Source organism: Buteo buteo, chromosome 7 (assembly GCF_964188355.1).
Source record: "Buteo buteo chromosome 7, bButBut1.hap1.1, whole genome shotgun sequence".
NCBI classification, from domain to species: Eukaryota; Metazoa; Chordata; class Aves; order Accipitriformes; family Accipitridae; genus Buteo; species Buteo buteo.
In genome coordinates, this window is record NC_134177.1 from 11,297,971 (window position 1) to 11,310,596 (window position 12,626).

The 12,626-nt window shown below is 46.6% G+C and overlaps 1 protein-coding gene across 1 annotated transcript in view; it reads right to left on the reverse strand.

The window, feature by feature from the left end:
* AP2M1 (adaptor related protein complex 2 subunit mu 1) overlaps nucleotides 1-12,626 on the reverse strand; it is a 31,077-nt gene that overhangs the window by 1,874 nt on the left and 16,577 nt on the right. The window contains exons 3-8 of the mRNA XM_075031518.1: nucleotides 10,519-10,784; nucleotides 9,018-9,100; nucleotides 4,640-4,775; nucleotides 4,401-4,542; nucleotides 1,938-2,057; nucleotides 1,277-1,412 (exon numbers count right to left, since the gene is read on the reverse strand). Of these exons, the coding sequence (XP_074887619.1) occupies nucleotides 1,277-1,412; nucleotides 1,938-2,057; nucleotides 4,401-4,542; nucleotides 4,640-4,775; nucleotides 9,018-9,100; nucleotides 10,519-10,784 (883 nt within the window). The remainder of the gene's footprint in view (nucleotides 1-1,276; nucleotides 1,413-1,937; nucleotides 2,058-4,400; nucleotides 4,543-4,639; nucleotides 4,776-9,017; nucleotides 9,101-10,518; nucleotides 10,785-12,626) is intronic.

The window sequence follows — 12,626 nt, forward strand, 5'->3', positions numbered from 1 at the left end:
TCTGTGCAGTCTCAGGGGAAGATCACCTGTCCTGGACCCCTTGGCCTTCTCTCTCCCATCTCAGGGCCCAGAGAACATCAGCTACCACAAGGCATCACAGTGTCCTGGTTTTGGCTGGGATAGAGTTAGTTTTGTTTCTAGTAGCTGGCATACTGTTACATCTTGGATTTAGTATGAGAAGAATGTTGATAACACACTGATGTTTTCAGTTGTTGCTAAGTAATGTTCAGACTAAGTCAAGGATTTTTCAGCTTTTGATGCCCAGCCAGCAAGAAGGCTGGAGGGGCACAAGAAGTTGGAAGGGGACACAGCCACGGCAGCTGACCCAAACTGGCCAAAGGGGTATTCCATACCATGTGACATCATGCCCAGTACGTAAACTGGGAGGAGTTGGTCTGGGGGGGGATCGCTGCTCAGGAACTAACTGGACATCGGTCAGCAAATGGTGAGCAACTGCATTGTACATCACTTTTGTATGTTCCAATTCTTTATTATTATTGTTATTTTATTATTGTCATTATCATTTTCCTCCTTCCTGTTCTATTAAACTGTTCTTGTCTCAACCCACAAGTTTTACTTCCCACCTCCCCCCCCCCTCCATTCTCTCCCCCATCCCTCTGAGAGGGGGGGAAGTGAGTGAGCAGCTGCGTGGTGCTTAGTTGTTGAGTGGGGTTAAACCACGACAGCTAGCTCTCCAGTTTCTTGCTTTGAAGTAAAGGTTCAAACACATTTTCAGAATCTGCAACAGTTAGTGAGGAACAGGGCAGAGCCCTCCAGTTCAGGCTGCAGGAAACCTGGCTAGTGTCAGGCAGACAAGCTCAGGAAGGATGCCAGGATGGCCAGGGAGGTCTAGTTGCACCAGGCTCTGGACAGCCTAGCTTTGCAGCAGTAAGGCTTTCCCAGAAGGGGACTAAGCTGCAAAGCCACCCTTTGCCTGTCTTACAGAGCTCATAGCCTGCTGTCTGTCTGACATACCATCAGATCATGCAGACAGAAGAACATGAACTTTTCACAGTGGCCAAGACATTAAGCGAACAGTTGCTGCAGGGAATAACGAGGCCTCTGCCAAGGTGGCTGTGCAACTGAAAACAAAATCCACCTCCCTACCCTACAGCAGTTCCCTTCCAAGCGCAGCAGCACCGCACATCCATGGGGCATTGTTCGCTCTTTTAGTCCTGCACAAGCTTGAGGACTCATCTGTGAGGACTTCGCAGCAGGGGACAAAGTAGAGGCACAATTCCCAGGCACAAGAGACCATAGGTTTTTATTTTCTTACCTCTATCTTCTGGGCCAGCAAGGAAGGTTTGAAATTTGATTTGATCACCACCTTCACTTCCAGCTTGGTCCGACCCACCTCCCGCACCAGTGGGATCACACGGAAGGGAAGGATAATGTCCTTAGTGGTTCGATATCTGCAGGGATGCAAGCAACAGTGATTTCTGAGGAGTTAACTCCCTTACGGTCTCAAATTATACCACCTTCCTAAAGACACAGCCTCTGCATAAAGGGAACAGCTTAGAAACATCAGCCAGAAAGGGAGCCATTCCAGAAGGAAGCAGCAGTAAGATCTGTGCTGCCATAGGGCAGTGATGGTTTCTCAATTCCCAAGTTTTATATCTGGTTCCTGCCAATGGCCCATGTTCAAGGACACCAGTTTTAAGCACTAAAAAAAACAGATACAGCAAGCTAAAGGGTAAGGAAACCCACATCTAAACACTATGGCTGTGGCAAAGAAAACCATGCAGCTGGGCTTCTATCACATTTGTAACAGAAGGATTTGTGGGACACCCAGGACAACCCTACAGATTCCACTCTGAAAACAAGGCAAGTGCATATTTGTTAGGTGCTCAAGGGCTGCAAGTCTGCCTGAGAGCAGCAATGCTACTGCAGCAGCAAGCGGATGCCAACACCAGCCTGTTCATCCCCCACCACTGTACCTCATGAGCTCAAACTCTCCATCTGGTGGAATGAAGCTGATGCTCCTCTCAGAGTCAAACTTGCTGAGCCTCACACACTGGTGGAAAGTGCAGTCGTCGATGGCGATTGACTGTTTGCCGCTAAAAACACAAGACACAGTTAAACAAGTGCAAGCTGCAGTCCTGACATCTTGGTGCAGTCAAAGTCTGTCCAGGCAGAAACTACTCTACAGAGCATGTTGCCATCACAGGTGTCCAGGAAATGGGGAGGCAGGGAGAGATTTAGGGGACAGCAGCCTCTTGGCTCAGACTTTCCTTGTTTCACCATCACAAAAATCATATTTCAGGAAGCTTGTCTAAAAGAATTCTCTCCCTCCTCTCCCCAAAGAGGAGAGAGATTAGAGGAGCACCCTTCTGTCATAGCCAGCAACACAATGCTTGGGTCTGCATGCCAGCAGCACCTCAGTACTGCAAAGGCAACTCTGCTAGCCCAAGTCTTCTCGCAGCACAGTTCAAAGGAGAGAAAACACTTTCCTGTCCACAAAGCTATCCCACTGCCACACAGCCAGGAGAAGCCAGGTTCAGGGTCTTCCTGTTCAGAAATCTCTTCACAGCTGTTGATTTCCACACTGCTAGCAGGTGGTTTGATTCTAAACTGATCTGCTAAAGACCACAACATTATGCCATAAAAGTTTGTGTATCTTGCTTCTAAAAATCTACACAGCTACCAATTATCTAGGTCACTAGCCTAACCTGCCAGCACTGAACTTGTGCTGGGTTCTAGTCTCTGAGAATACCTTCCTTGCTACAAGTCCTAAGGTCAGCCAAGAACTCTCAGCTACTGAGAGGGACCAGAAAACGAGAAGGCAATAGCAACAGAAGGGGCAGCAGTGTAGAGAAGGTGCAGCAGTGTAGCATTGTGGTATCTAGGCTGCCTCAACTGCTGGGAACAACAGGACAACCATGCAAGTGTGCTGAGATAGTATAAGCACTACAGGCAGGTTCAGCTGTCCTGTGAACCACTATTACCTGCACAAACGGGAAGCAGACTGACCCCAGGCTGACTGGCTGTTTAGTTACACAACCCATTGGCGTAGTTTGTGCTTCCTCAGTGGGAGTTAGTCTTTCCTCATCTCTTGCCCAGATGAAAGCCAATGTTAGCCAACTAGTTCCTGTTTCTTTGGAAAACTGCTGGGAAAGCCCTGCTGCCTAGCACTGCTCCAGGTCTCAGGCAGCATTACTCAGGGTTTGGCATTGCCATGTGCTAGATGCCAGAAAGCAACAGGCAGCAGCTGTCACTTTTGGTCACCTTGTAACTAACTGCTTCTGGAGAGTAACATCTCCAAGCTCTTACCCACTGGAGAACCACAGCTAGGGAGAACCACCTAGCAAGAGTCTCTGTCCATCTTGCTTCTGTAACTCAAGAAAATAGCACATTTACAGGCAAAAGCGCTCATGGCATAGAAGCTTTGGGACAGTGTTACTGACTCTTCAGAGGTCTATGCAGATGACTTTCACTAGAGTATATCCCCACTGGGCAGCCACCTGAGGCTTGTCTATTTTACCAGCTAGTTTCAGGTATAGGAAAGATGGCTTAAGAGTGACAGTGAAGCGATAGCTCTTGGCTTGGTTCTGAGAGAAAAGGCAAATAGCAGCTCAGCCCCATTTACAGGAACCATCATGGAAAGTGTCTGAGATCCAAGTTACATGCACAAGTCACATGAAGCAAGAGACAGGGGGAGAGCAGAGTGCACACAGAGCTGAAGCAGATTATCTACCTTCCCAATTCACTGGGGGTCAGCAAAAAAACAAAACAAAACAAAAAACAACCAAGAGAAACACAGTTGAGTTGCAAATGGTTAGTGACAGAAAAGTGTCAGTCCCTTTGCTTTTATCTCTTCATCCCAAGCAGGAAGGCTGGAAAAGGCATAAGACCTGTTTTCAGCTTCAGTGTGGGTACTGACTGAGGTGCAGCTGGGAAGGAAGGCAGCTGGGCTCCTGGAAGGGATGAGCCTCCAATCCACCCAGCCACTGACCACTTGTATGTCAGCAGGAGGGTCTTACCCAGTGTTAGTCTGTCAGCTGTTCTAGTTTGTGGGAACAGTCTAGGTAAAGCAGGCTATGGTCAGAGGGGTTCCTTCACCATTCCTTGGGAGCACAACTACTGCATCCTATGAATAAGTCTCTGCACTGACTAGGACCACTAGAGACAAACTCTGGGAAAAATCCATCTTGAGGAAGTGTTTCCAGCTGCAAGAACTCCACACTTAACACTATGTTTGAATCTTAGTATTTGAAAAGCTGTAGAGAAGCCCTCTGTATTGAGGCCCTCAGGCTGGTAGCTTGCATAACAACTGATCTACCCAGAAAAAAGTTAGCAGTAACATCTGAAGGGAAGAAAAGATCAGATCAGAAAAGCTATTAAGTGCTTCCCTTTCATAAGGGTCCCTGGTGGCAAGTGACTTTTCCGCCCATGCCTCTTACCTTTTCCCCGTTTCATCCGCAGTCCCTTTGCCCTGTTTTTCAATGACAATCTTGTCATTCATGCCAAACTTGCACTCTGGCATTCCACTCAGGTAACTCTTCATCACCACTCTACCAGAGACGTGGGCACTCAAAACCTGACCTGTTGTAGAGAAGAGTGCAGTTCAGAACACTTACAGAAGTCCCCACTCACAAACCTTGAAGGGAAGAAGGATGCCAGCTCAACAGCTCCTACTTACCCTGCGGGGACATCAAGAGATTCACGCTTTCCAGCACATCAAGAAAGAGTTCATTGCGACGATATTTGATCCCTTCACGTCTCCATCCAATCTGTCCAGTTACCTGGCTGGTGATCTGGGACTGCTCTTCCTTAGTCTGAAAGGAAGAAATGACATTTTAGACCTCTAGATAAATTCAAAGACTAAGAAACCTTGCTCTAAATCTGAGACCAGCCACTTGCCATTTATTACACACATCTGCTTTTGACACTTAGATATGGGTGCTGTCACACCCCCCATGATTTGGTCATTCCCTTCTCAATACAGAAAATCCTAAGCCTGACTAAAAATTGGCCATAACAACAGCAGGAAAGGTTCTTCCATTTTGTTAGCTAGTCCATTAGGCTACATCTAGGTGCAGGAAGGCATGGGCTCCACCAATGACATTCAAATCACATCTCAGACTGTCACATCAATTCATGTCAAGCAGAGAAGCAGCTGACAGCCCAGTTCACACCCTTATCCAACAGGAAACCCTAGGGCCACAAGACAGCTAGTCCCCAAGGACTGCTTCTTAATGACTGCAGTCATTAGAGTTACATATGAACACTAATCTAACATGTATCTAACAGCGTCCAGGCTCTAAGCCTCCTAAAAGCACTAAGGATTGTGTTGAGAGGCACAGGGAGGTTTCCTACCTGATGCTACAGGCGGGGTCCAGTCACACGCAGAAAGTCAAGAAGTAGACGTATAGCAGCAAGTGTGGTGCACACAAGGTTAACAGGCAAGCAGGTCAATAGCAAGAAAAGGGAGGAAGGGAGAAAGAGGCAGGTTAAGCTTAAGGCTACCTCCGGACAGAAACAGAGCAGGCCAGTTCATCATTAATTACGTAGCTAATTACCACAAACAAGATGAGGGGCTTTGACCTTTAGCTCCTCTCAGAAAACCCAGCACTCCTAGCAGTGAAATGGCTTTTCAGACTTGGCCCATTACACACCACTCAAATAAAAGGAAGAGCAGAGGGAGTGACAGACAGCCCAAACACCACTCCCAGTAACGTTCCTATGCAGAAGAGACTCCTCATGTTGCCAGTCCTAAAGCAAACCCTGGATGTTTATCATGGTCCAGATACCCAGACTATGGGAAGTACCAGGTGCCCAGGACTGCAGGCATCTTAAATCTGGGTCCTGTATAAAGTTATATCCTTGTTAATTCTGCCTCTTTCACCACAATGGCTGCACAACACAGAAGTGGATCCTGCCACAGCAGCCTTGCACTGGGCCCACAGGGTGGCAGTACGTGATCTCAGCTTTAAACCTGAAGTGGCTTGGTTTCACACATGCTCTTGCCACAGACACGGTCATTCCTCGAGGAAGCAGAGCCATTATCATAACATCCAAGAGACAGAGAGTTTTACCCTCCCCTTGGAACTGCTGAGGTAAGTGCCCAACGCAGTACAAAGTACCTCCCTTGTCTGTCCCACAACAAAAGCCTCCTTATCTGCCTTGTTCAATGCTTTGTTCAGGCTTTAGAGGAAGGAGAGGCACATGTAGATATAATACCCAGTTCTCTGGCCTCCAAAGGGACACTGACTATGTGCTGACATTCCCATCTTCTGCAACAGCATCGGTGCCATGAACCTCTACTGGTCACTACAGAAAGTGACTGGATGGGTCTGGAAGCAGATGCCTGGGGAGTGCTGAAGCTGAGATCACCCAGCAGCATGAGTGTTCCCTAAGCGGGGGACTGAAGACACCCAGGTCTGAAATTTCTCAGGACTGGGAGCTTCCCTGAGCTGGACAAATAAGTAAGCTAAAATGGGACAAGAATATCCAACTTGTTGTACTCAGTTGCAGCATGTTGACTAGGTTAAAGGCAGTCAGCTACCAGGAGGCTTCTCAGGCTCTTGCAGCTGGTGGCAGCCCTCTTCTCACTTTCCAAAAGTAACACCAGAATTTTAGCACTACAGTATGTCTAAGGTTTCAGGAAAACACTTTAACTAAGAGTTGACCAACACACACTCCCAGAAAGCACTTGGAGGGGAAGAAAATTACAGCATTCACCTAGTTAATGAAGTCTGGACAGATGCAGACAGGATCTGAAGAGTGAGAACTCCGTACAGAGAGCACAGCTCACCTTGAGCTGTAAGACCAGGTTTAGCCTCTGCTGGAGGAAGATATCTGAGCCAATGCCTGCCTCAGTTCTGATACAGGACATCAGCAGGGCCTGCACTCCTGCTATTTGAATAGTGGGCTGCTTCATGGGTAGGGACTAGAAGTGAAACCATGTTGCACACCAGTACCTTTTAAAACCCCTGTGCCACATCACCTCATTCCCAGAGCACAGGGTTACTTCCCTTGGCAAGCAACACAGCAATATCAGACCCACTTCCTAAAAAAATAAAGCAGATCTTGTATTCCAAGATCACCAGCCCTGGAAAGACCACTGTAGCCATACAGGGTGGGCATTCAGAGTGCAGCAGCTCAGTACACCTCAAATCTTCCATTGTGAACAAATGTCAAAAAGTTCAGTTCAGAAAGTCTGCCATAACTGTGGATTTTGCTCCTTAAATTCAGCAGGACACAAGTCCAAGGAATGCACCATCAGGAACTAAGCAGGGATAAGGGAACACAGATGACAGGCCACCCCATCCCAGATTTTGTTCCAAGGTACCTGCCAGAAGTTGGTTGTAAGTGAAGGAGGAGTTGGAGTCTAGATGTACCAGAACAGAGAGCAGACAAGGAAATATGGCAAGTACTGTTTCAACTGTTGCCCTTGCCATACTGTGCCTGGAAAGGATTACTTCTGCTTTCTCAACTGGGCTGCACAAAATTCCAACACAGAGCAGAATAACTGCTTACTTATGTAAAGCTGAAGTCCAAATTCCTCTTTGTAAGGGAAGGACTAAACCTGCTGTTGAATGAAGCAAGATGTGGTGACAGTCATTTGTGCACAAACAGCACAGGAGTTTGTTAAAACAGACAAAAGCAAAAAAAAAAAAAAAAGAGCTAGGGAAGGAAGTGAGGGTGGTGGTTAGTTTTGAGTTTTCCTAGGAACCGGAGCTGACTCAGCTATCTTGAGTGCTGACTGCTCAAAAATCTCAGACTGCAGAAGGCCAGACTGATTTACACTAGGGCTCGGGATGGGGGACTGAGACCGGATGCACTCACATCTGGCCACTGATATATACATGCCCTCTTGCAAAACACTGTTTGCTGTTCTAGCAGGAAATATGTTGCTCAGGGGCAGCTTCTCTCTCACCTCTTTCTTGAGAGATGCAGCTAGTTTAAAAAGGAGTTCTTAAGAAGTCAGTGCTGATGAATGTAGTTGAAACAGAGCCTCCAGAGACTTCAACCTCTGCTTATCCTAAACAAGAAGAGTCGCCAGGCAGGCTCTTGTTCAGCACTTTGCTTCTGTTTGTACCTTGGGGCTGAAGCTTCACCCCAATCCCTGCTGCAGACAGCTTCAGTACAAACTGACTCCCAGCTTTTTTCTGACTCACCTGCTACATGGGAGAGGACTGAGTTTTAGGCTAAGTCCTCATTATGAGTTGCATAGCTGTGTTAGATGGACAAGGTGAGCAATATTCCTTGGGGACATGAGAAACAGTGACTATAAACAGTCCTTTGCTTTCAGAGGTTGAGCATAAGCTGTCCAAGATGGGAAGCCTAGTTTTGATGGCCATAGCCTGGAGTAGGATTAGAGCTAGTTTAATAAAACACATTCCCAAGAACAGTCCAATTTAAGTGTCTTTTTCCCCAAGTGCCCTTTATCTTCTACCTCCACATAAACTTTGTTGCAAGGGTTAACATTGTGCCAAATGCACCACTGAGATTCTCATCTCTAACATGAGAAAGCTCAGACTGTACTGATGCTGATCTGCAAAGATGTTACAGGCAGTGACAGAATAACATTAGCTTCCTGACTGACAGCAAGATTCACAAGGCTGAAGAATACTTCATTACAAGGCAGGCATGAAAGCCTGGCAGCTCAAAGCACTGAAGACTGGTGGAGAAGACCTGCTCAGTGAGATTCACAGACAGAAGACCTATTTCTGGTTCAGCAGGTAGATTTGTTTGTCCTCTGTCAGAAGCTGACACAGAGCAGAGCCTGAAGCCAGCCGTCATTTACATGCAAGGGACTGGCATTATCCTAGGCTCAGGGCCCTGCCTCCCGCACCTTACCAGGCATCAGGGAACAGGAGGTCATGTAAGTGCAGAGACACCTAGAACGAGATGCAGCTGAGCTACATCCTTGCCAGAGTGTTCTCAATCTACTCAGGCACCTCCACTCAGCACAGGTCAGATGGTTAGTTGGTAATTAAGACCATACTTTCTTGAACAGGCTTACAGAAAATTAATCAGCAGAGCAGTGCTGTACCCCAAATTCCTCTGGTTACCTGACTCTTGATGCCTTGCTGAGTGATGAAGGTCTTCAGGGCCCCTGTTTCAGAGTTCTGAGGATAGCCAAAGTCCAGGATTTCTATGGAAGGGTAAAAGGTGGTTAGTTCAGAGCTGCAAGGTAAGAACATGCCAACCATACTAACCATTCCTATAAGGAAAGAGCCAATTAGTGCACAGACACTGCTTACACATTGAATTTCTGGATAAGTTGCTGGAGCATTCCTTACCAAGAGAAAAAAAAACAGCCTTGATAAATTGACTTCACAGTGCACTATTTTGGAGAGGAGGGGTGATGAAAAGCTGCCCAACTGATGAATTTGCTGGTTTTAAAATACAACTGCACTTCAGGACTAAAGATCAACTAGTCTAGCCATGTGCACAGGGTACATTGAGTTTTTCCAAAAACATCCAAGGGACAACAGAGAAGTTTTATCTAACAGCAGAATAATCAATCTTCACAGCATTTTCTTTATGTTTTGATTTTCTTATGAAAATGCAATAAAAATCAAAACCTAAAAAAAACCCCAGCAGAGTAGTGGCACTGCAGGATGATCAGTGTGGGAGAGAAACAGATGTTAACTACAGACAGTGCACTTAACCACTCCCCTCAAAGAGAAAAAGGAACAACCCGCAAGAGATCTAGAGGGGAGAGACGACCACTAACATGAATACTGAGTAACACCACACCGGCAGGTTTTGATCTCACTGTGCCTACTAGGAGACAGCAGTGACTGACCAAACCAGAGAAACAGCAGCCTCTTGATCTGCCCAGAGGGAACAGAGAAACCATCAGTCAGTGTGACCCTTGGCTAAGAATCCCAGGACACACACATGGTACCTTGTCTGGAAAACAAACTGAAGCATAACTAACACAAAGTGCTCATGTTATGCAAAACAGGGACAGTTCAAGGGCAATCTCCACAGGCAGGCTGGTATCACGAGCAGCTGAAGAAACACTGTATTATTATTCTGTGGTGAAATTTGGAGCTGTATCACTGGGGACAGTAGGACTGGGACAGAGTAGGTTGGGCTTTATTGATTTCCTTCCACCTCAGAATTGCCCCCAAGAGGCAATCCAAGAGTGGAAACCAAGTACAGCCCGGGGTAACTGCTACCATACAGTACTAGAGCCACCTGAGCACTAGCTGGGACAGCTGGCCTTAGAGGTGCTAACAATAGCCCTCTTTATATACCTCAGTATAATGACAGCCCTACACAGGGTCCACTCAAAAGCTGAGGTCCAGTACCAGCTGCCTTGTTTACACAAGCCCACAGCTCCCAACACTGCAGCAAAGCGAGCCATCATCAACACAAGGCTATGGCTTGAGATGTTATCCACGTTTCCAGTGCAGGTGGCATTAGAAAGCAGAACACGTAATTTTGAACTCTGTCACACATGTTAAAAATACTTCAACAATTATTACTACATCAAGCTAAGCTAAGGGGTTTAGAATAACCAAGCACAGTATGACATAGCAGATAAGGGAAACATCTCACCATCCAGTAGCTCGTAGATCAGCACAAAGTTGTTCTTTATGTTCTCCTCACTGATCTTCCCAAAGTAGGCAGTCATCACGTCACACATCTTATAAAGAAACTCGAATACCATGGCAGCGTTGACATTCTGCTTGGTGACAGCAGCCAGCCAGATGTTGGAACGCTTGACGTGAAAGAAACTTGTGCGGGCGATGTTGGTGACAGGCGAGCGTACCTGCTGCCGTGCGTGGATGACATTGACGCGGAAGGCGTCGACAGCATTCCGCCTATGAGATCATCACCAAAGATAAGTTAGCACAGCGTACATGAAAATAAGCTAGCTGCACAGTTCTGCTTATGTGATTACAGTCAGACACTGAACTATATACACCAAGCTCACTTAGGAAGAGCACCTAAGTGGGGATGTCTAAGAGGGACAAGTAAAAGCTCTGAGCAGAGTTAGACATTAAATTCTGTACAAACTAAACAGACAGAGCACTACCGGTCTCTAAGGAGCTTTGGACTACAGTGTAACTATAGTCAGAAGGAGAAGCTAACCTCCATCTGGAGTCAGATGGCAAAGGAACCTTCCTTTCAATTAATTTTGCTAGCACTCCTGATTGATTGCCATAGCTGGGAACAAACACAGTAGCAGCTTATGGCTCAAAGAAGAGCCCAGTTTTGACCAAACATCTAGTTACTGCCTACTTTGCATGCCCAGGTCTTCATACTCTTGCCCCAAAGCAAGTTGTAGTCTCCCAAGATATTTGTTGGTGACAGTTCCTCCCTGACATACTACTGAGGAAAAACCAGCAAAACCTACCCAGGTCACCTGACAGATGTCAGGGCCCAGGTACACCACAAAAGGGAGCTTTAGTTCTCAGATCCACCCCACCTCCATACCCCACGCACTGTGGAGGACAAGCTCAAAACAGCAAGCGGGATTAGGAACATTTTTGGCTTTCCAGTTACACGTCCTCTCAAGCCTGCTAGGCTTCAGAACAGGTCTCCTGCACATGGACTTAGGGTCCCCACAGTGCCACATACTAGTAGCACTGCATTACGTGCACTGGACTGTCCAGTACCATTTGTGGTAAAAAGGTTCTGCACAGTGCTGAAAAGGTGCTGCACAAGCTTCCCCTAGCTGCTGCCATCTTTAATCCAAACTGTCTATACACTAGTGATAGGGAACAAATCCCTCCTGGGTAAAGAGGGATGTCTGAGTGGCTTTCTAGATGCCAGCTCTTCCACACTAGAGTTTCCTTATCCTGTAGCTACAAGTCAGGATAAACTCCCCAAATTAAGTTAAAGTCCACCAATCCTAAGAACATAGGAAGGAAGCCCGAGTGCTTTATATGAAAAGAACAAGACTTAAAGCAATGGTCTACACACCAAGCCAAGACTCATCTAATTGTGCTTTATTATTCATACTCTCAGACACTGTGTAGAACAGGGGGTCTTCTGACTGCAGCATCAAGGCCATGGTAGTGATTATGCAGAACCATGTTTGAGAGCAGACAGTAGTAACATCCTCCCAAGCAAGAATACAGGCATACAAATGCTTATAAGCATTGATGGTTGTCAACAATCCAGCAGACAGTTCCAAGTTTGAAAACAAAGGATATTCCAAGGAACATATGCTACCACAGCAGGTGTTTGTTCCTTGAAGGTCTGGGTACATACGTAGAAGCTTCATCAGTAAACACGCTCCCCCATAAGCAAAATTCTGGCCTTCAAATACTTCTCAGGTTTTACTGCTCCAGGTTTGCAAGTTTGAGTTAAATTAGTATTTAATTTCTACCTTAGTTCTTCCGTAAGAAAGTAATTTAATCTACTATAAAATAACAGTATCTAAAAGTCCCATTCCTCCCCTCCAGTAAGCCTTGCAAGGAAAGTTCAGTTTGCTCTGGAGCATTAGCCCTCCCAGCCTCAAGTTCTAACCCACTAGAACTAGTACCAGAACCAGCAATCAGACTGGTGCACGCTAGAGGAGAAGCCTCAGGTCGGTGAAGCTTTTCTAGCACACTAGTTGCCCACTGTGCAGTGCCAGTCATGGCCTACCACGCGTCTCTTACCTATTGCTACAGCAGCCAATGAGATGGGATGGACAGAAATGGCGCCAGCGGAGA